The following is a 14,342-nucleotide window of genomic DNA, read 5'->3' on the forward strand; positions in this document are numbered from 1 at the left end:
TGAAAGTGTTTGAGGATTTTCCTTGAGGTTGGTTTCCAGTTTCAAACCCTTGTGGTCTGTTATTATTTCAGTTTTCCTGAAGTGTTTGAGGCTTGTTTTGTGTCCTATCATGTGATCTATCTTTGAAAATGATCCATGTGCATTTGAAAAGAATGTGTATTTTGCTCCTTTGGGATGAAAGGTTCTATATATATCGGATGATGCCATTCTTTCTTCAATGTCTTGATAGTTTTCTGAGTACAGGTCTTTTACCTTCTTGGTTAAATTTATTTCTAGGTATTTTTTTTTATGCAATTATAAATGGGATTGTTTTCTTTTTCACATAAAAGTTTTTAGTTTATCAATTCTCTCATGAAAAATCTGCATAACCACCACAGATAAAGTCACTGAAGACTCTTTACTCCTTCTGTTGTCCAACCTACAGCTCGCTTTTTGCACACCAACCTTTGCAGTCCTCCTGACTTTCTTCATTCTGTTCTTGCATACTTTTTGATGTTTTCTTGAGGCCTTCATATCATACAGGCTATGGCTTACAAATCTATGTTTAGGTTCATTTTTGCTTTATATAATACAAGGAATCATAGATCATGCTAAAGCCAGATATCTTGCTACCATCAAAGTGGTTTCTGAATTCAAATTCAGAGATGAGAGCTGGTGTGGTCTTGCACATTTTAGCTAGTGTTTCCCATATTTCTGTCTTAGGTACTGTTGCCCTCCCAGGGTAAAGGATGTCAAAGACCATTTGTTTCTGCTGCAATAGGCAATAGCCTATGAACTCCTGGTCTAGATAGTTAGTGTGTTGTTCATGGTAGTGGCCAATCTTTAAACAGCCATTAAGAAAAACAGGGGGGATTTTCTTTTTAATTTCTCTTTCTAGTAGTTCATTATTAGTGTATTAAAATGCAACTGATATCTGAATATTTATTTTGTATCCTGCTACCTTCCTGATTTAATTATCAGTTCTTGCAGTTTTTTGGTGAAATCCTTAGGGTTTCCTATGTATAGGATCATGTCATCTGCAATAATGAGTTACTTTGTCCTTTCCAATTTGAGAGCCTTTTTGGGGGGGTCTGGTTGCTGTATATAGGACCTCCACTACTATACTGAATAAAAGTGGTGAAAGTGGACAATCTTGTTTTCTTCCACAAAATGCTTTTAGATTTTCATCATTGAATATGATGTTAGCTGTGGGTTTGTCACAAAATGGCCTTTATTATGTTGAGGTATATTCCCTCTACTACTACTTTTGTGAGAGTTTTTATCTTAAATGACAAAATGGGATTTTGTCAAATGCTGTTTCTTCATATATTGACTATGATCATATGGTTTTTATCCTTCATTATATGTATGTGGTATGTCACATTAATTGATTTGCAGATACTAAATGAACCTTGCATCTTGGAATAAATCCTACTTGATCATGGTATATAATCTTTTTAATATATTATTAAATTTGGTTTGCTAATATTTTTTAGGATTTTTGCATCTCTGTTCATCAGGAATATTGACCTATAATTTCTTTTTGTAGTGCCTTCATCTGGCTTTAGAATCAGGATGATGCTGGCTTCATAAAGTGAGCTTGGGAGCCTTCCCTTCTCTTCAATTTTTTGGAATAGTTTGGAAAGGAGAGCTGTTTTCCAAAAGGATTTGTTTACCAAAATTCACCTGTAAAGCCATTTGATACAGGACTTTTATTTGTTGGGAGTTTTTTAAATTACAAATTCAATTTCATATATTCTTGAGTATGCTAGTTATATTCTAGTTATCAGTCTGTTCAGATTTCCTGTTTCTTCTTTATTCAGTCTTGGAAGATTCTGTTTCTAGGAATTCATCTATTTCTTCATGTTTGTTCAATTAGTTGACATACAATTGTAGAATTTTCCTCTAATTTTTTGTATTTCTGTGGTGTTGGTTGTTACTAGTCCTTTTTTTTTTTTCAGACTATATTCATTTGATCTCTCTCTCTCTTTTTCTTGATGAGTCTGGTTAAGGGTCTATTAGTCTTGTTTATCTTTTCAAAAATCCAGCTCTTGGTTTCATTGATCTTTTGTATTGTTCTTTTTAGACTCTGTCTTCATTATTTTTATTCTGATCTTTATTGTTTCCCTCCTTCTACTCACTTTTTGTTTGTTGTTATTTTTCTACTTCCTTTAGGTATAAGGTTAGATTGTTTATTTGAAAATTGTCTTACTTCTTGAGGTTGGCCTATATTGCTATGACTTTCCTCTTAGAACTGCTTTGGCTGAGTCCCATAAATTAGAGGTTGTTGTGTTTTTCACTTTCTTTTGTCTCAAGGTCTCTTTCAGTTTCTTCCTTGATCTCATTGTTAACCCATTCATTGTTTAGTAGCATGTTATTTGGCCTCCATGTGTTTGTGTGTTTTTCAGTTTTCTTTTTGTTATTGGCTTCTAATTTCATATCATTGTTATTGGAAATGATGCTTGATCTTATTTCAACCTTCTTAAGTTTGTTCAGACATGTTTTGAAAACACGTGGTCCATTCTGGAAAATGTTCTGTGTGCACTCGAAAAGAATGTATATTCTGCTCCTTTGGCATGAAATGTTCAAATAGCATTAAATTCATCTGGTCTATTTTGCTATTTAAAGCCATACTTTTCTTTTTTATTTGCTCTCTGGATGACCTATCCATGGACATCAATGGGGTATTAAAGTCTTCTTCCATTACTGTATTACCGTGACTCTGTCTCTTTATGTCCATTAATATTTGTTTTATGTATTCAGGTGCTCCTACTGTGGGCACATTAATGTTTATAGGTGCTATATCCTCTTGTTAGGCTGATACCTTTATCATTATAAAAGTGTCTTTTTTGTGTGTCTTGTTATTGCCTTTGTTTTAAAGACTATTTTGTCTTGTATAAGTATTACTGCTCTATTTTTTTCCACTTTCATAAAAAATATTTTTCCATCCCTTTACTTTCAGTCTGTGTTGTCTTTTGAGCTGAAGTGCATCTCTTGTAGGTGGCATATGTATGGGTCTTGCTTTCTGGTCTATTTAGCCACCCTATGTTCTTTGACTGGAGCACTTATTTTGCTTACACTTAGAGTAATTATTGATAGGTATGTACTTATTGCCATTTTATTAGTCACATTTTTATTTGTTTTTCCTCTTCTTTTTAATTCTATTTTATTGATAATGCTGTTACAGTTGTCCCAATTTTTCCCCTTTGCCTCCTTCCACCCAGCACTCCCACTCTCTCAGGCAATCCCCATACCATTGTTCATGTCCATGGATCATGCATATAAGTTCTTTGGCTACTTCATTTCCTATATTGTACTTTACATCCCCATGGCTATTCTATAACTACCTATTTGTACTTCTTAATCCCCTCACCTCTTCATCCATTCTTCCATAACCTCTCTCCCATCCAGCAACCATCAAAACGCTCTCCGTATCCATGATTCTGTCTCTGTTCTTCTTGTCTGCCTAGTTTGTTTTTTAGGTTCAACTGTTAATAGATATGTATTTATTACCATTTTATTGTTCATAGTTTTGGTCTTCTTTTTTTTCTTAAATAAGTCCCTTTAACATTTCATATAATAATGAATTGGTAATGATATACTCCTTTATTTTTTTTCTTGCCTTGGAAGATCTTTATCTGCCCTTCTATTATAAATAATAGGTTTGCTGGGTAACACAATCTTGGCTGTATGTCCCTGCTTTTCACAACTTTGCATATTTCTTGTCAATCCATTCTAACCTGCAAAGTTTCCTTTGAGAAATCAGCTGACAGTCTTGTGGGAACGCTCTTGTAAGTAACTAACTGCTTTTCTCTTGCTGCTTTTAAGATTATCACTTTATCTTTAACCCTTGGCAATTTAATTATGATGTGTCTTGGAGAGAGCCTTTTTCAATCCAACTTCTTTGGGACCTTCTGTGCTTCCTGGACTTGCATGTCCATTTCCTTCACAAAATTAAGGAAGTTTTTTTTTTCATTATTTTTTTCAAATAGATTTCCAATTTCTTGCTCATTCTCTTCTCCTTTTGGCATCTCTATGATGTGAATGTTGGAGTGCTTGAAGTTGTCCCAGAGGCTGCTTATGCTATCCTCATTTTTTTAATTCTTTTTTCTCCTTATTCTGATCAGATGTGGTTTTGTTTTTTGTTTTTTTTTTGTTTGTTTGTTTTGCTTCCTTATGTTCCAAATCATTGACTTGATTCTCAGCTTCATCCACTCTATTGTCATTTCCCTCTAACTTGTTCTTATTTTCAATTAGTTACCCTTCATTTCTGACTGTAGCTTTCTTTTTCTTTCCACTGTGCTGAGGTCCTCACTAAGTTCCTTGAACATCCTTATAACCAGTGTTTTTAACTCTCCATCTGACAGATTGCTTAGTTGTTTTTCTGGAGTTTTGATCTGTTCTTTCATTTCAGCCATGTTTCTTTTCTGCTCATTTTGGCAGCCTCTCTGTGTTTGTTTCTATGTATTAGGTAGAGCTGCTATGACTCCTTGACTTGGTAGTGTGGCCTAATGTAGTAGGTGTCGCATAAGGCCTAGTGGCACAGACCCTTCTACCACCCAAGCTGGGTACTCAAGGTGTGTCCTCTGTGTGAGATGAGTATACTTCCTCTTGTAGTTGAGCCTTGATTGCTGTTGCCAGGTCAATGGGAGGAATTTGTCCAGGCCAGCCATGGTAAGGACTGGCTGTGACCACTAACCTCCAACCTCCTCCTTCCATGGAGGATCAGCTTCACAGAAGAAGAGTGGTGGTGTTCCAACGTGGTCTGTTCTGTCCACTGAGCCCTCACACTCTGGGATTGCCCAGGTGGTGCAGGTCCAAGTAAGTCCCAACCTGTGTTCTGCCCAGGGCCACCCTGCCTGAGTTATAAAGCAATCAGAGATGGCTGCTACTTGTGCTGGGCTTGGAGATTCCCAGGTGAAGTGAAGCTATGAATCTAGGCTGGCCACTGCTAGTGCTTGGCCTGGGGCCACCTAGCAAAATGTATGGGGACCGAGGGCTAACTGAAGCTGGCTCTTGCTTGTTTGAAAGGATTGTAGAAGTTGTGAAGCATGAGCCAAATCCAGCTATCCATATGGAAAAGTCACAGTTAACAGTTTGGGTGGGCCTATAAGTTAGGTAGGATGGAGTCTGAGGGGATCTCCAGAGCAGGGCAAACAATGTTAGCTAGGTTGATGGTGTCTCAGATATGGTTCCTGCCTGCTGGTTCTGTGGCTCTTTGTGGGGAGGGCTCAGAAAAGGGACAATGGCTTTTTCTGCCCACCTTTCTGCCTGGGAGAAAGCTGACCCCCAACTCCTGCCTTTATGCCACACACTTCAGTTCCTTCCTGTATGCCAGTAGTGCCTTTCAAGCTGCTACCCAGGTGCTAGAGTTCAGAGGAATTGAGTCTGAGTAAGTCCACATGTGGGTTCTTTAGGGAGAACTGCTTGGGACTCCAGAAGTTTCTCCCACCGACTCAGCCCCCACTGGTTTTTTCCAGGCAGAATTTATGGGGGTTTATCTTCCTGGCACTGAAATTCGGGACTGAGGTTCCTGGTGTGGGGCTGGGTCATCTCTCTCCCAAGATACCCCTCCCGAATTTTTATGCACCACACTTAGATGTGGGACCACCCCTTTCCGTGTCTCCACCCCTCCTACCAGTCTGGATGGGTGTGGCTCTTTCATTCTATAGTTGTCAGACTTCCACTCAACTCGATTTCTGTTGGTTGAGTTTTGGTCATCCTGTATTTTTGTTGTAATTTGATGTGGTTGTGCAAGGAGGTGAGCCATGTTTACCTGTGCTGTCATTTTTTACCCTGTTTTTCTTCTTTAAAAATTCCACTAACATTTGGTGGTGGTGAAGTCCTTTGGCTTTTTCTTGTCTGGTAATAGCCATTTTCCTTGGCTCTATAAAGCCAACAATCCATGAGGCCCAAAGAAATGTTGTTTGGCTACTGCTGCCCTAAAAAGCTGTATGAATAGAAAACTTTATCCCAGCAAAGAATTAAAATAATTTCCCAAACAATAGTTATATGTTTGAGCAAATCATAGTATGTATGTATATAGAATGGAATATTAGGTAGCCATTAAAAATGATGTTTGCTAGCATAGTGAAATATTTTCAATGCTCCTTAATAGTATAGGAGAAATATTTGTGATGCTCACTAGAAAAACTGTGGTAATAATCAATGCACAGTAGTATTTATCAAAGAAAAAAAGAAGCATAAAAACAACCATCAAATATACAAAAATATTAATTAGAGTTGCCTTTCAGCGGAGTGATTTTTCTGCTACTATGTACTTTTTCTGTACCAAAAGTGTTCTTTATTTACCACACACTTACTTTTTCAGCCAAACTTTTATTGTAAAAGGAAAAAAGGTGAACAAGACAAGAAATGAAAGTTAGGAGGTAGGAAAAAAACAAGACTGACACCTGTCTACCTGGCATGGCTTAGATGTCATTATCCCTGGAGGGCTAGGATGTTGGAGGACTTCTTGCCTTATGGCAATTCCTTTAGGATGCATGGCTGGTCATTCCTTGCTTACACATGAAAGCATCTATAATAGCTACTGTCTGAAGGAGTGCCACAGAACTCACTCTCTGGTATGGCAAGTTCTAATTCCAGTTGACTCTTTATGACATTGGATAAGTCAGTCTACCCTTTCCCTGGTTATCTGCCTTTCTGGAGAAAAGTTTCCAAAACATTTTTAAGAAACAGGATAAGTAGGAGGGCCCTGGACATAGGGAAAGTGGCTATTCTTTTTCAAAATAAAGACAAACTTCTCTCACCATCCTAATTTTCCCCTAACCTTCAGTCTCTTCTAATCCTACTAACAACTAATATATTTTTTTAATCTCTTCCAGGAAATGATCGAAACAGCCTAGATTTCAACAGGCAGGTAAGGACTTTCAGAACAAAATCTTTATTCTATCAATTTTGAGGGTCATTTGTACTATGTCAGGTGTGGGAGAAACAAAGAATATCAAGTAAAATTTGAAGATGTTATTTGCAGAGTTGTGCCCTTGAAGACTTTGAAGATTGGGAGGGCCTTTAAAGGCCTTTTGCCTCCAACCCCTTTTCAACGCACAATCCAATGGCTGGGTCTCCTTTTCACTGTGCCCTCAAAAGAGTACTGACAAATGTAGCACTGATTTAGAATTGATCACATGCCAGATGTGGTCAGAATCTAAAACAGCTATTTTCCTGTTGAAGCAAAACCTGAGTTGCCTCTTGGACAAGTATATTTACATGGTCTGACTGTGTGTAGAAGGATTTATGGAGGTACAAAGTATGGAGTACCTGGATTCCCTATATAGCTCCTAGTATACAGGAAAAAGATAGTGGGCAAAACAGAAGTAACAGAACAAAAAGAGCTCAGAAAGGAGAGAGTGACCCAGCTCAGTGGGACAATATAGGCACAAACTTGGTACCTTTGAAGGAAATTGAGTTGGGTGGGTTGGAGTTAATCAGGGAGGACTTCGGGTGGGGTAAGGCAGCGCTGGATGGATGGCAGGATGCATGGATGTGGGTGAATAGAAAGAGTAAAGAGGAAAGAGAGGACTTTTCTCTTAGGGCCAGAGGATGATGGGAAGCATGGAGGAGAGGGCTGGGACAGGGTATGATGTCAGAAGCAGAAAGTGTAAGGGTTTGTTGAGAGGAGGAAGTCTAAGGTGGAGACAAGCAGAGAGCAATAATGGGGGACTGTAGAGTGAATCAGAGAGATGAGAATTAGATACAAAACCAGAAGCCTGGGTTTCGGTCCTGTTTCTGCCTCTAACCAGCTATATAACCTTGGTCAAGGTACTTAATATGTTTGGTCTGAATTTTCTCAGCTGAAGAATGAATTTATTCCATAAATTTGGGGTAGGGTTGGGGAAAACATGTGCTGTATCATGTGTGGAAATACAAAGAAAATTAAGACATGGTTTCTGCACTGGAGAAGCTCACAGTCTAATATAAAGTGTGGGAGAATAGAAATAAAGGGAGAATGAGAAGGAACAGGAGGGAGGGAGCCAGGGAGGGTAGGAGATTCTCTATAGCTGAGCAAACCGGGGCCCATCCACATTTCACCTTGATGCATGACCCAAAAATTAGTGTTGAAGGAAATGGGTTTTTATCTACAGGATTCCAACCTCAGGGGTGCTGGGGGCACTCCTGCTTGGAGCCCTGTTCTCCCACACGGCCCAGCACCTCCCTTGCTCCCCACCAGACTGTAAGCCAAAAACATACCCAAAAGATCCCCCTATCCTTATCTCTTCTTAAGCCGGCTGTGCCCACAGTTCTCCATCCCATCTGGAATCTGCACATGTGGGTTGCAGAGTCGCCATCTTCTCACAGCACGTCTCTCCTTCAGTATCTGGGATACATTGTCCTCAGCCTCCATGTAGTATTCCAGGAAAACATGTGCCATGTTACACTGGATCACAATAGAGTACAGGAAGACACACATCCCAAGAAAGTGGCTTCTCTGTATGTCCTTCAGAGAAGCAAAAGTCTAAAGTCTCAGCAATCCCAGCCACAGTTCAGTGTTCCAGGCATCTCTCACTAATCTGTGCTTAGTTCAACAAGTTCCCCCACAGCTCCTCAGCTCTTTCTTTATACCCTTTCCTCAACCCTCATGGCAAAATCCTGACTCCCAGACAGCGTGGCTTCTACCTTATGCACCGGTCCTCATGGTGGAATCCGGACTACAAACTGCATAGCTTCTTGCTGCTTTCTCTCTCAGATTTCATGGCCAGATCCCCCTACATCATGCCTCTTTCCTCATGGTTGCTACCTATTCTCTCAGCTCTCATGGCAGACCAGCTCCTTCTCTTTCAGCTTGCCCTGATTTTAAATGCTGCCCCTATTCAGACTGTATAGTGACTCATGACTGGCCCCTCCTACAATGAACCACTTTTGCCAGTTCCCCCGTATTTTCCACTTTCTTTCAGCTGCCACCTTTAGTAAGGGCAAGAGTACCCAGTGAAAATGGAGCCTCTGTCTCCCTGCCTCTCATGCAGGCACTGTATAAGTTTCCCCAGCCATGGCATGAGTCACTATACAGTCTGAAAGTCACATAGACCTTTTACCCAGGGTGGCAGCACAGCTATTGACAAGCTATTATTATGAAAAGTATCTTAACCACTGTATAATCCCTTTTCCCATCCCCCAACCATGGGGATATTGGGGGTCCCCCAGCCAGGGAATATTTTGGGAGACCCCCACCCTACTCTGCACCCCATTACATCTTCAGTGAGTACTTACAGTACAGTCTTATTCATGGTACCTAGAGGTATGTAAAAAGCATGGTGTCAAACAGAAATGGGAACAATTAATTATTCCTGGGATCTCAGGGCAGGCTTCATGGTGAAGGTACTATTTGTGTCTAGCTCTGAAAAGTGAGTAGAAGTTTGTCAGGAAGAGCAAAGTATATTGGAGAGGGAAATAGTCATGGGGAAGGGAAGATAATCCCAATGTGGTGGTGAATTGGATAACCACTAGTGTTCCTTCCCACTCTGAAATACTGAGTCCAGGTTTATATGGAAGTCTGGGTGGGCAGATGGGGAGCTAGAAGTGAAACTCAGACACGTTTTTCTCCTTTATCTGTAGAGTAACTTGATGTCACTACTAACATTTTCTAAAGGGTTGTTAACTCTGAATATATCCTTCACCATAAAAGAGAGGAATAAACCTGAGTCCTGAGCCAAAACCTCTTATGCAGGCAACTTCTGCAATCTTGTTCATTGGGGAAGTTTGCTAACAGAGCTTCAGTTAAGGAGTCATCTAGGTTGGCTATGAGGAAGTACTTGTAGCCGATTGGTTTGTTAAACACTGGAACAGCTACCAAGGGAAGGATACTGTTAGAATCAGCTGTTTACTCATGGTCTTTAAATATGAGACAGATTCTTATCTAAGGATAGCTGGGCCATGTTTGCTTCAAGGGCAAGAGGGTGGAGGTGGATTCCCAAGGATTCTGTATCTTGAAGAACAGTCCTAAGCAGGTTGGGATGGGGCCTGCGCCCTGTGCTTTCTTTCCTGAGGACTGAGGATCCCAGCCACAGGCCCTTGAACAAGATGTATAGGAGGAACCCATCCTACATCAAATATGGCCCCACCAGCCCAGCCCAGAGGTGCCCACTTCACAGGCCCAGTGGGTTTGGCTCCCTGTGTAATCTTTCTGAAGCTTGAGAAACCCTTGTGCTTAGGATAAGGCTGGGGAAAGCCAACAGAGAGGTCACTGCCCCTTTGAACACCTTTTGTGGGTTTTGTTTTTTTTTTTTACTAACTGGGAGAAGGTTTCCTGGTTTCTGCCAGAGTCCAGCCTCTCTTGAGTTTGCTTCGCTTGGATAAGCCTTGTGGAGTGGATCATTCCTTGCCTTCCCTGAGAAGGGTTTGGTTTTTTTGGGTTTTTTTTTTTTAATTTGTCACTAACAAGAACAGATATAGATTTTCTTTAAAAAGAGGGGAAATTTTGGAGAAAGAAAGGCTCAGCAGGACCACACTTATTTACACGCTGATACTGGAACTCTTCTCTTCATAAATGCATATATCCACACCCTCCCTAAGGTTCCTCCTCTCTCCTTCTCACTTCATACCTCAGATGCCATCAGATACTGACACCCACATGCTCTCATTTGTGTTAGCTCATCTGCAGGCCTACAGGTAGGCACCCAGGATTTCTCAGGCCACTGCATTGACAAAACCAACATTTTGTTGACCACCAGGCTCTGTGTGGGATGCTTTTGGTACTTTATCTCATTAATTCTCACTATAAGCCAAGTGTCACTACCCCAGTTATATAGGTGAGGTTGCTGCTTTCCAGACAGCACAACTTTTTTGGTGACAGATTTCAGAGATTAAGTAATTTGCTGAAGATTAAGTAATTCACAAAGTTGGTCAGTTGGCAGAGTCAAGAATTGAACCCACATCTCTTTCACTCCAAAGCTCATCTTTTCCTATGATGCCTTAATGAATCTTCTTCTGCAGTCTCTCAACTTCACACTCCCTTTACATACACACCATCTTTAGGGAGAGGCCTGGGAGCCAGAGTATAAGTATGAACTCATCATGACTAACTTGGGAGGAAATGGGAGGTAGAGGGAGGGGGTGAAGAAAAAAAAGTGGTCGTGTGGGAACAACCTTTGTGTGTAATACAGAGAAGGTGTTTTCAGACACAGGAGAGCAAAAAAATGAGCCACAGCCCTTGGTGAAGCTCTGGTTTGAAGGCCTCAAGCTAGTTGGTACAATAGGGAGCTGCAGCCAGGTCCTCGGTAAAATGCAGTCCTGAAGTTGCATAAGCAAGGGATGTTGGCTCATCAGGCAGTTTCAAGCTAAGCCTATTAATTTTCTGGTCCCAAGAAAGCAGTCTAAGCCTATGTGGGGATAATTGGGGGTTCTAGAAGCAGGGCTACCACCAGTCTCCAGGAAAGATAAGAAAAGTTGAGAAGCAATAGAATAAGGTCAGATCAGAAGTCAGAAGTCCTGGGTGCCAGTGCTTCTTCTGCCCCTTACTAGTTGCTGCTACTATTTTTCTGTGCCTCAGTTTCTTCAAGAATAAAATGAATAAGTTTGTATGAGATAATATCTAAGGCCCCAGCGGTCTGTGTATCATGGTCCCATTATTTTTGTCATGTCATATTCTACTGGTTAGTTTGACTCCCACTCTCCTTTCATTTTCTTTACATAAAGAGAAATGAGGAAAAGCATGTCCATTTATTCACCCCGAGATGTAGAAAGTGAGAGGAAATGTGTAATATGGATTTTTTTCAGCCTTTATGCTCTTGTGTAATCCAAGGAAAGTAATCATTTGAAATCGAGGGATGGAGACAGAAAGACCAAGCAGGCTGGATCTGAGGCCAACTATTCATTTTCTGAATATCTATTTACTCATAAGCTCTAGATAAAGGATGCCATTTGTCAGAAGATAAATTGTAATACTGTGCAGTGAATTCTGTGAGAGATATAAGAGTGCTGGGCTCTGGGATGCTCTCTGAGGGTATCATTGAAGAGAAGACGTTTGAAATGGATTACAACAGAAAAGTAGGGGATTTGGCTGGCAGAAAGGGACAGAAAGAATATGTCAGGCATAGGAGATGGTGTGTATGAAGGCTCACTATTGTAAAAGGGCATGGCTTCAGGGCAACCGTGAGAAGATCAGCATTGGATGAGGTGGTGGAAGATCAGACTGGAACTGAGGGTTGGACCAGATTATGAAGAACTTTGAATGCCCAGCAAAGAATTTTATCCTGTGGGAAGTAGGGAGCATTTTCAAGTAGTGGGCATTTTCAAGCATGACTCGTTTCATTTAATAGGAGCACATTGGAAAGGGGTGTGGTTGAGGAGAGAGGGAAGGATGAATGAAAGACCGATGCAAGAGAAGCCTCATGGAATGCTGTTGTAGTAGGAAGTAGGCAATGCTAAGGAAAGAGATTATAACAAAGATGTTAGGTATACCAACATAGAGCCAGACTGCCTGGGTCTCGGTTTTGCACTACCTGACAGTGTGACCTTGGGCCAGTTCTGCAATTTTTATGTCCCTTGTTCTCCTCCTCTATAAAATGGGGACAATAATGATACCTATTTCAAGGGTTATTGCGAGGGTCAGATGAGTGAGCGAGTGTAAGTATGTGTGTGTGTACCTCCTAGACAAGTGTCTAGAACACATACATGGTGCAGCAAAGGTAGGTTTACAGTTGTACATAGGTGAAACAGTTTATTCTTATCTTATTATTTATTAATTATTATATTATTTTCCATACAAAAAAATGTAAATGTACTTTTGCTCCTCCGTTTATACTGTATAAGTATTTGCTCTTATTATCACTGTGTCAGTAGGCATGGAGACACTCAGACTTGAGAGATATTTCTAGTACAAGATGAAGAGGATTTTGGCAATAGGTTAGACATGGGCAGCAAAGGAGAGAGAAAAGTCCAGCATGATTCTTAGATTCCTGGCTTGAGATGCTGAGCATTAGTGGCACTACACCAGTGATCAAGAGAACAGGACGTAGAACAAATTTTCCCAGATGACTGAGGGAGGAGGATTGGCAGATATAGGCTATAGGCGCCTAATAGATGGTGAGAAATTTGGATCTCAAGTCCAGAGGACAGGTCAGAATGCAGAGTTGGGAGTCACCATTGAACTGTATTAACTGAAGTGATGGGAAGAAGTGAGGTCACCTGGGGAGGGTGTGCAGAATGCGATGAGGACCCAGGGTAGATTCGGAGGAGAAGGAACACATAAGGGACAGGCTGAGGACTAGGTGCCTGTAGATGAGACTAAGAAGGAATTGTGAGAGGGATGGGAGTAGAACCACACTCACAAAGGGGAGATTTTCCATGAAGGTAGGGATATCCAACAGCATCAGAACATGCAGAGATTCTGCAGAGACCAAAGCCTGAAAATGGACTATGGTTAAGCAATGAAGGAACTAGTGATTACCTTATCCCAGTGTCTGTGGTGAGAGCAGATGCCAGATTGCTTCAGTTGAGGGGGAAATAGGGGTTAAGGAAATAATGGAGACAAGAACATCCCTTTCAAGGGACGAAGTGACAAAAGGATGGAGATATTGGCCTGAAATGGAGACAGTGAGAAGAAAAGCCTTTTGGAAATAAGGGAGACTTTGACAATGTGGACCTGGGAAGAGAGATAGGAGTTGCAAAAAAGAGAAAAATGGATGTAGGGCAGGCCCACTGAAGGGTTTAGCTTAGAAGAGGAGAAGGTTTCCTCTGAAAGGAAGATAGGACTGAATGCCCTTTTGGTGAATTCAGGAACCTAAGGGCTAGCTCTCCTCGTCAGAGAGTTTCTCTGCTTTCATTTCCTGGGCCAAGAGCTAACTTCAGAAGGACATTTGGAGGTAGAATTGGCTTAAAGTGTCTTAGAGAGTCCACAATGACAGATGCACACCTGGGGAGCCTCACACTACTTTGTCCTGGTGACTTCTGAACTCCTTATCATCCAGGGCCATGATCAGAACAATGTTTCCAGCTATGTTTTGGATGTCATCTTGCTAGAAGACTGCCCAAAATTCTCTGAGGCCAGAAGAAAGTCTGAAGCAAGTTGGCAGGTGTCCTTATTCCTAAGGTTTCTGCCCCAAAGTTGAGAATCAGTATCTTATGGTTTTCCTCTCAGTCCTGGGCTTGGCAGCATTTTCAGTTCACCTGAACCAGTATACCAATATCTTACCTTCCCTGCCTCTCCATGGACCCCATGCCAGCTAATCCAGAGTAGTTGCCCCAGTGTGCCACCATATAGCATTTAGCTGTAAATCCGATGGGACTTTTCTTCATTTTTTAAAAATGTGAACTATTGTAGTTCTCTGGCTTCTCCTGGTATGTGATGACTTGTAATGTTTAATTGGCTTAATGGGGCATCTCTAAAATCAACAAAATTCAGCCTA

At 41.0% G+C, this 14,342-nt stretch overlaps 1 protein-coding gene across 1 annotated transcript in view; it reads left to right on the forward strand.

The window, feature by feature from the left end:
• Positions 1 to 14,342, forward strand: part of POU2F3 (POU class 2 homeobox 3) — an 86,659-nt gene that overhangs the window by 33,394 nt on the left and 38,923 nt on the right. The window contains exon 3 of the mRNA XM_054592451.1: positions 6,825 to 6,859. Coding sequence (XP_054448426.1) covers positions 6,825 to 6,859 — 35 coding nt within the window. The remainder of the gene's footprint in view (positions 1 to 6,824; positions 6,860 to 14,342) is intronic.

This window comes from Pteronotus mesoamericanus, unplaced genomic scaffold (genome assembly GCF_021234165.1).
Source record: "Pteronotus mesoamericanus isolate MK-2021 breed Mesoamerican mustached bat unplaced genomic scaffold, CSHL_Meso_final scaffold_36, whole genome shotgun sequence".
Lineage (NCBI taxonomy): Eukaryota > Metazoa > Chordata > Mammalia > Chiroptera > Mormoopidae > Pteronotus > Pteronotus mesoamericanus.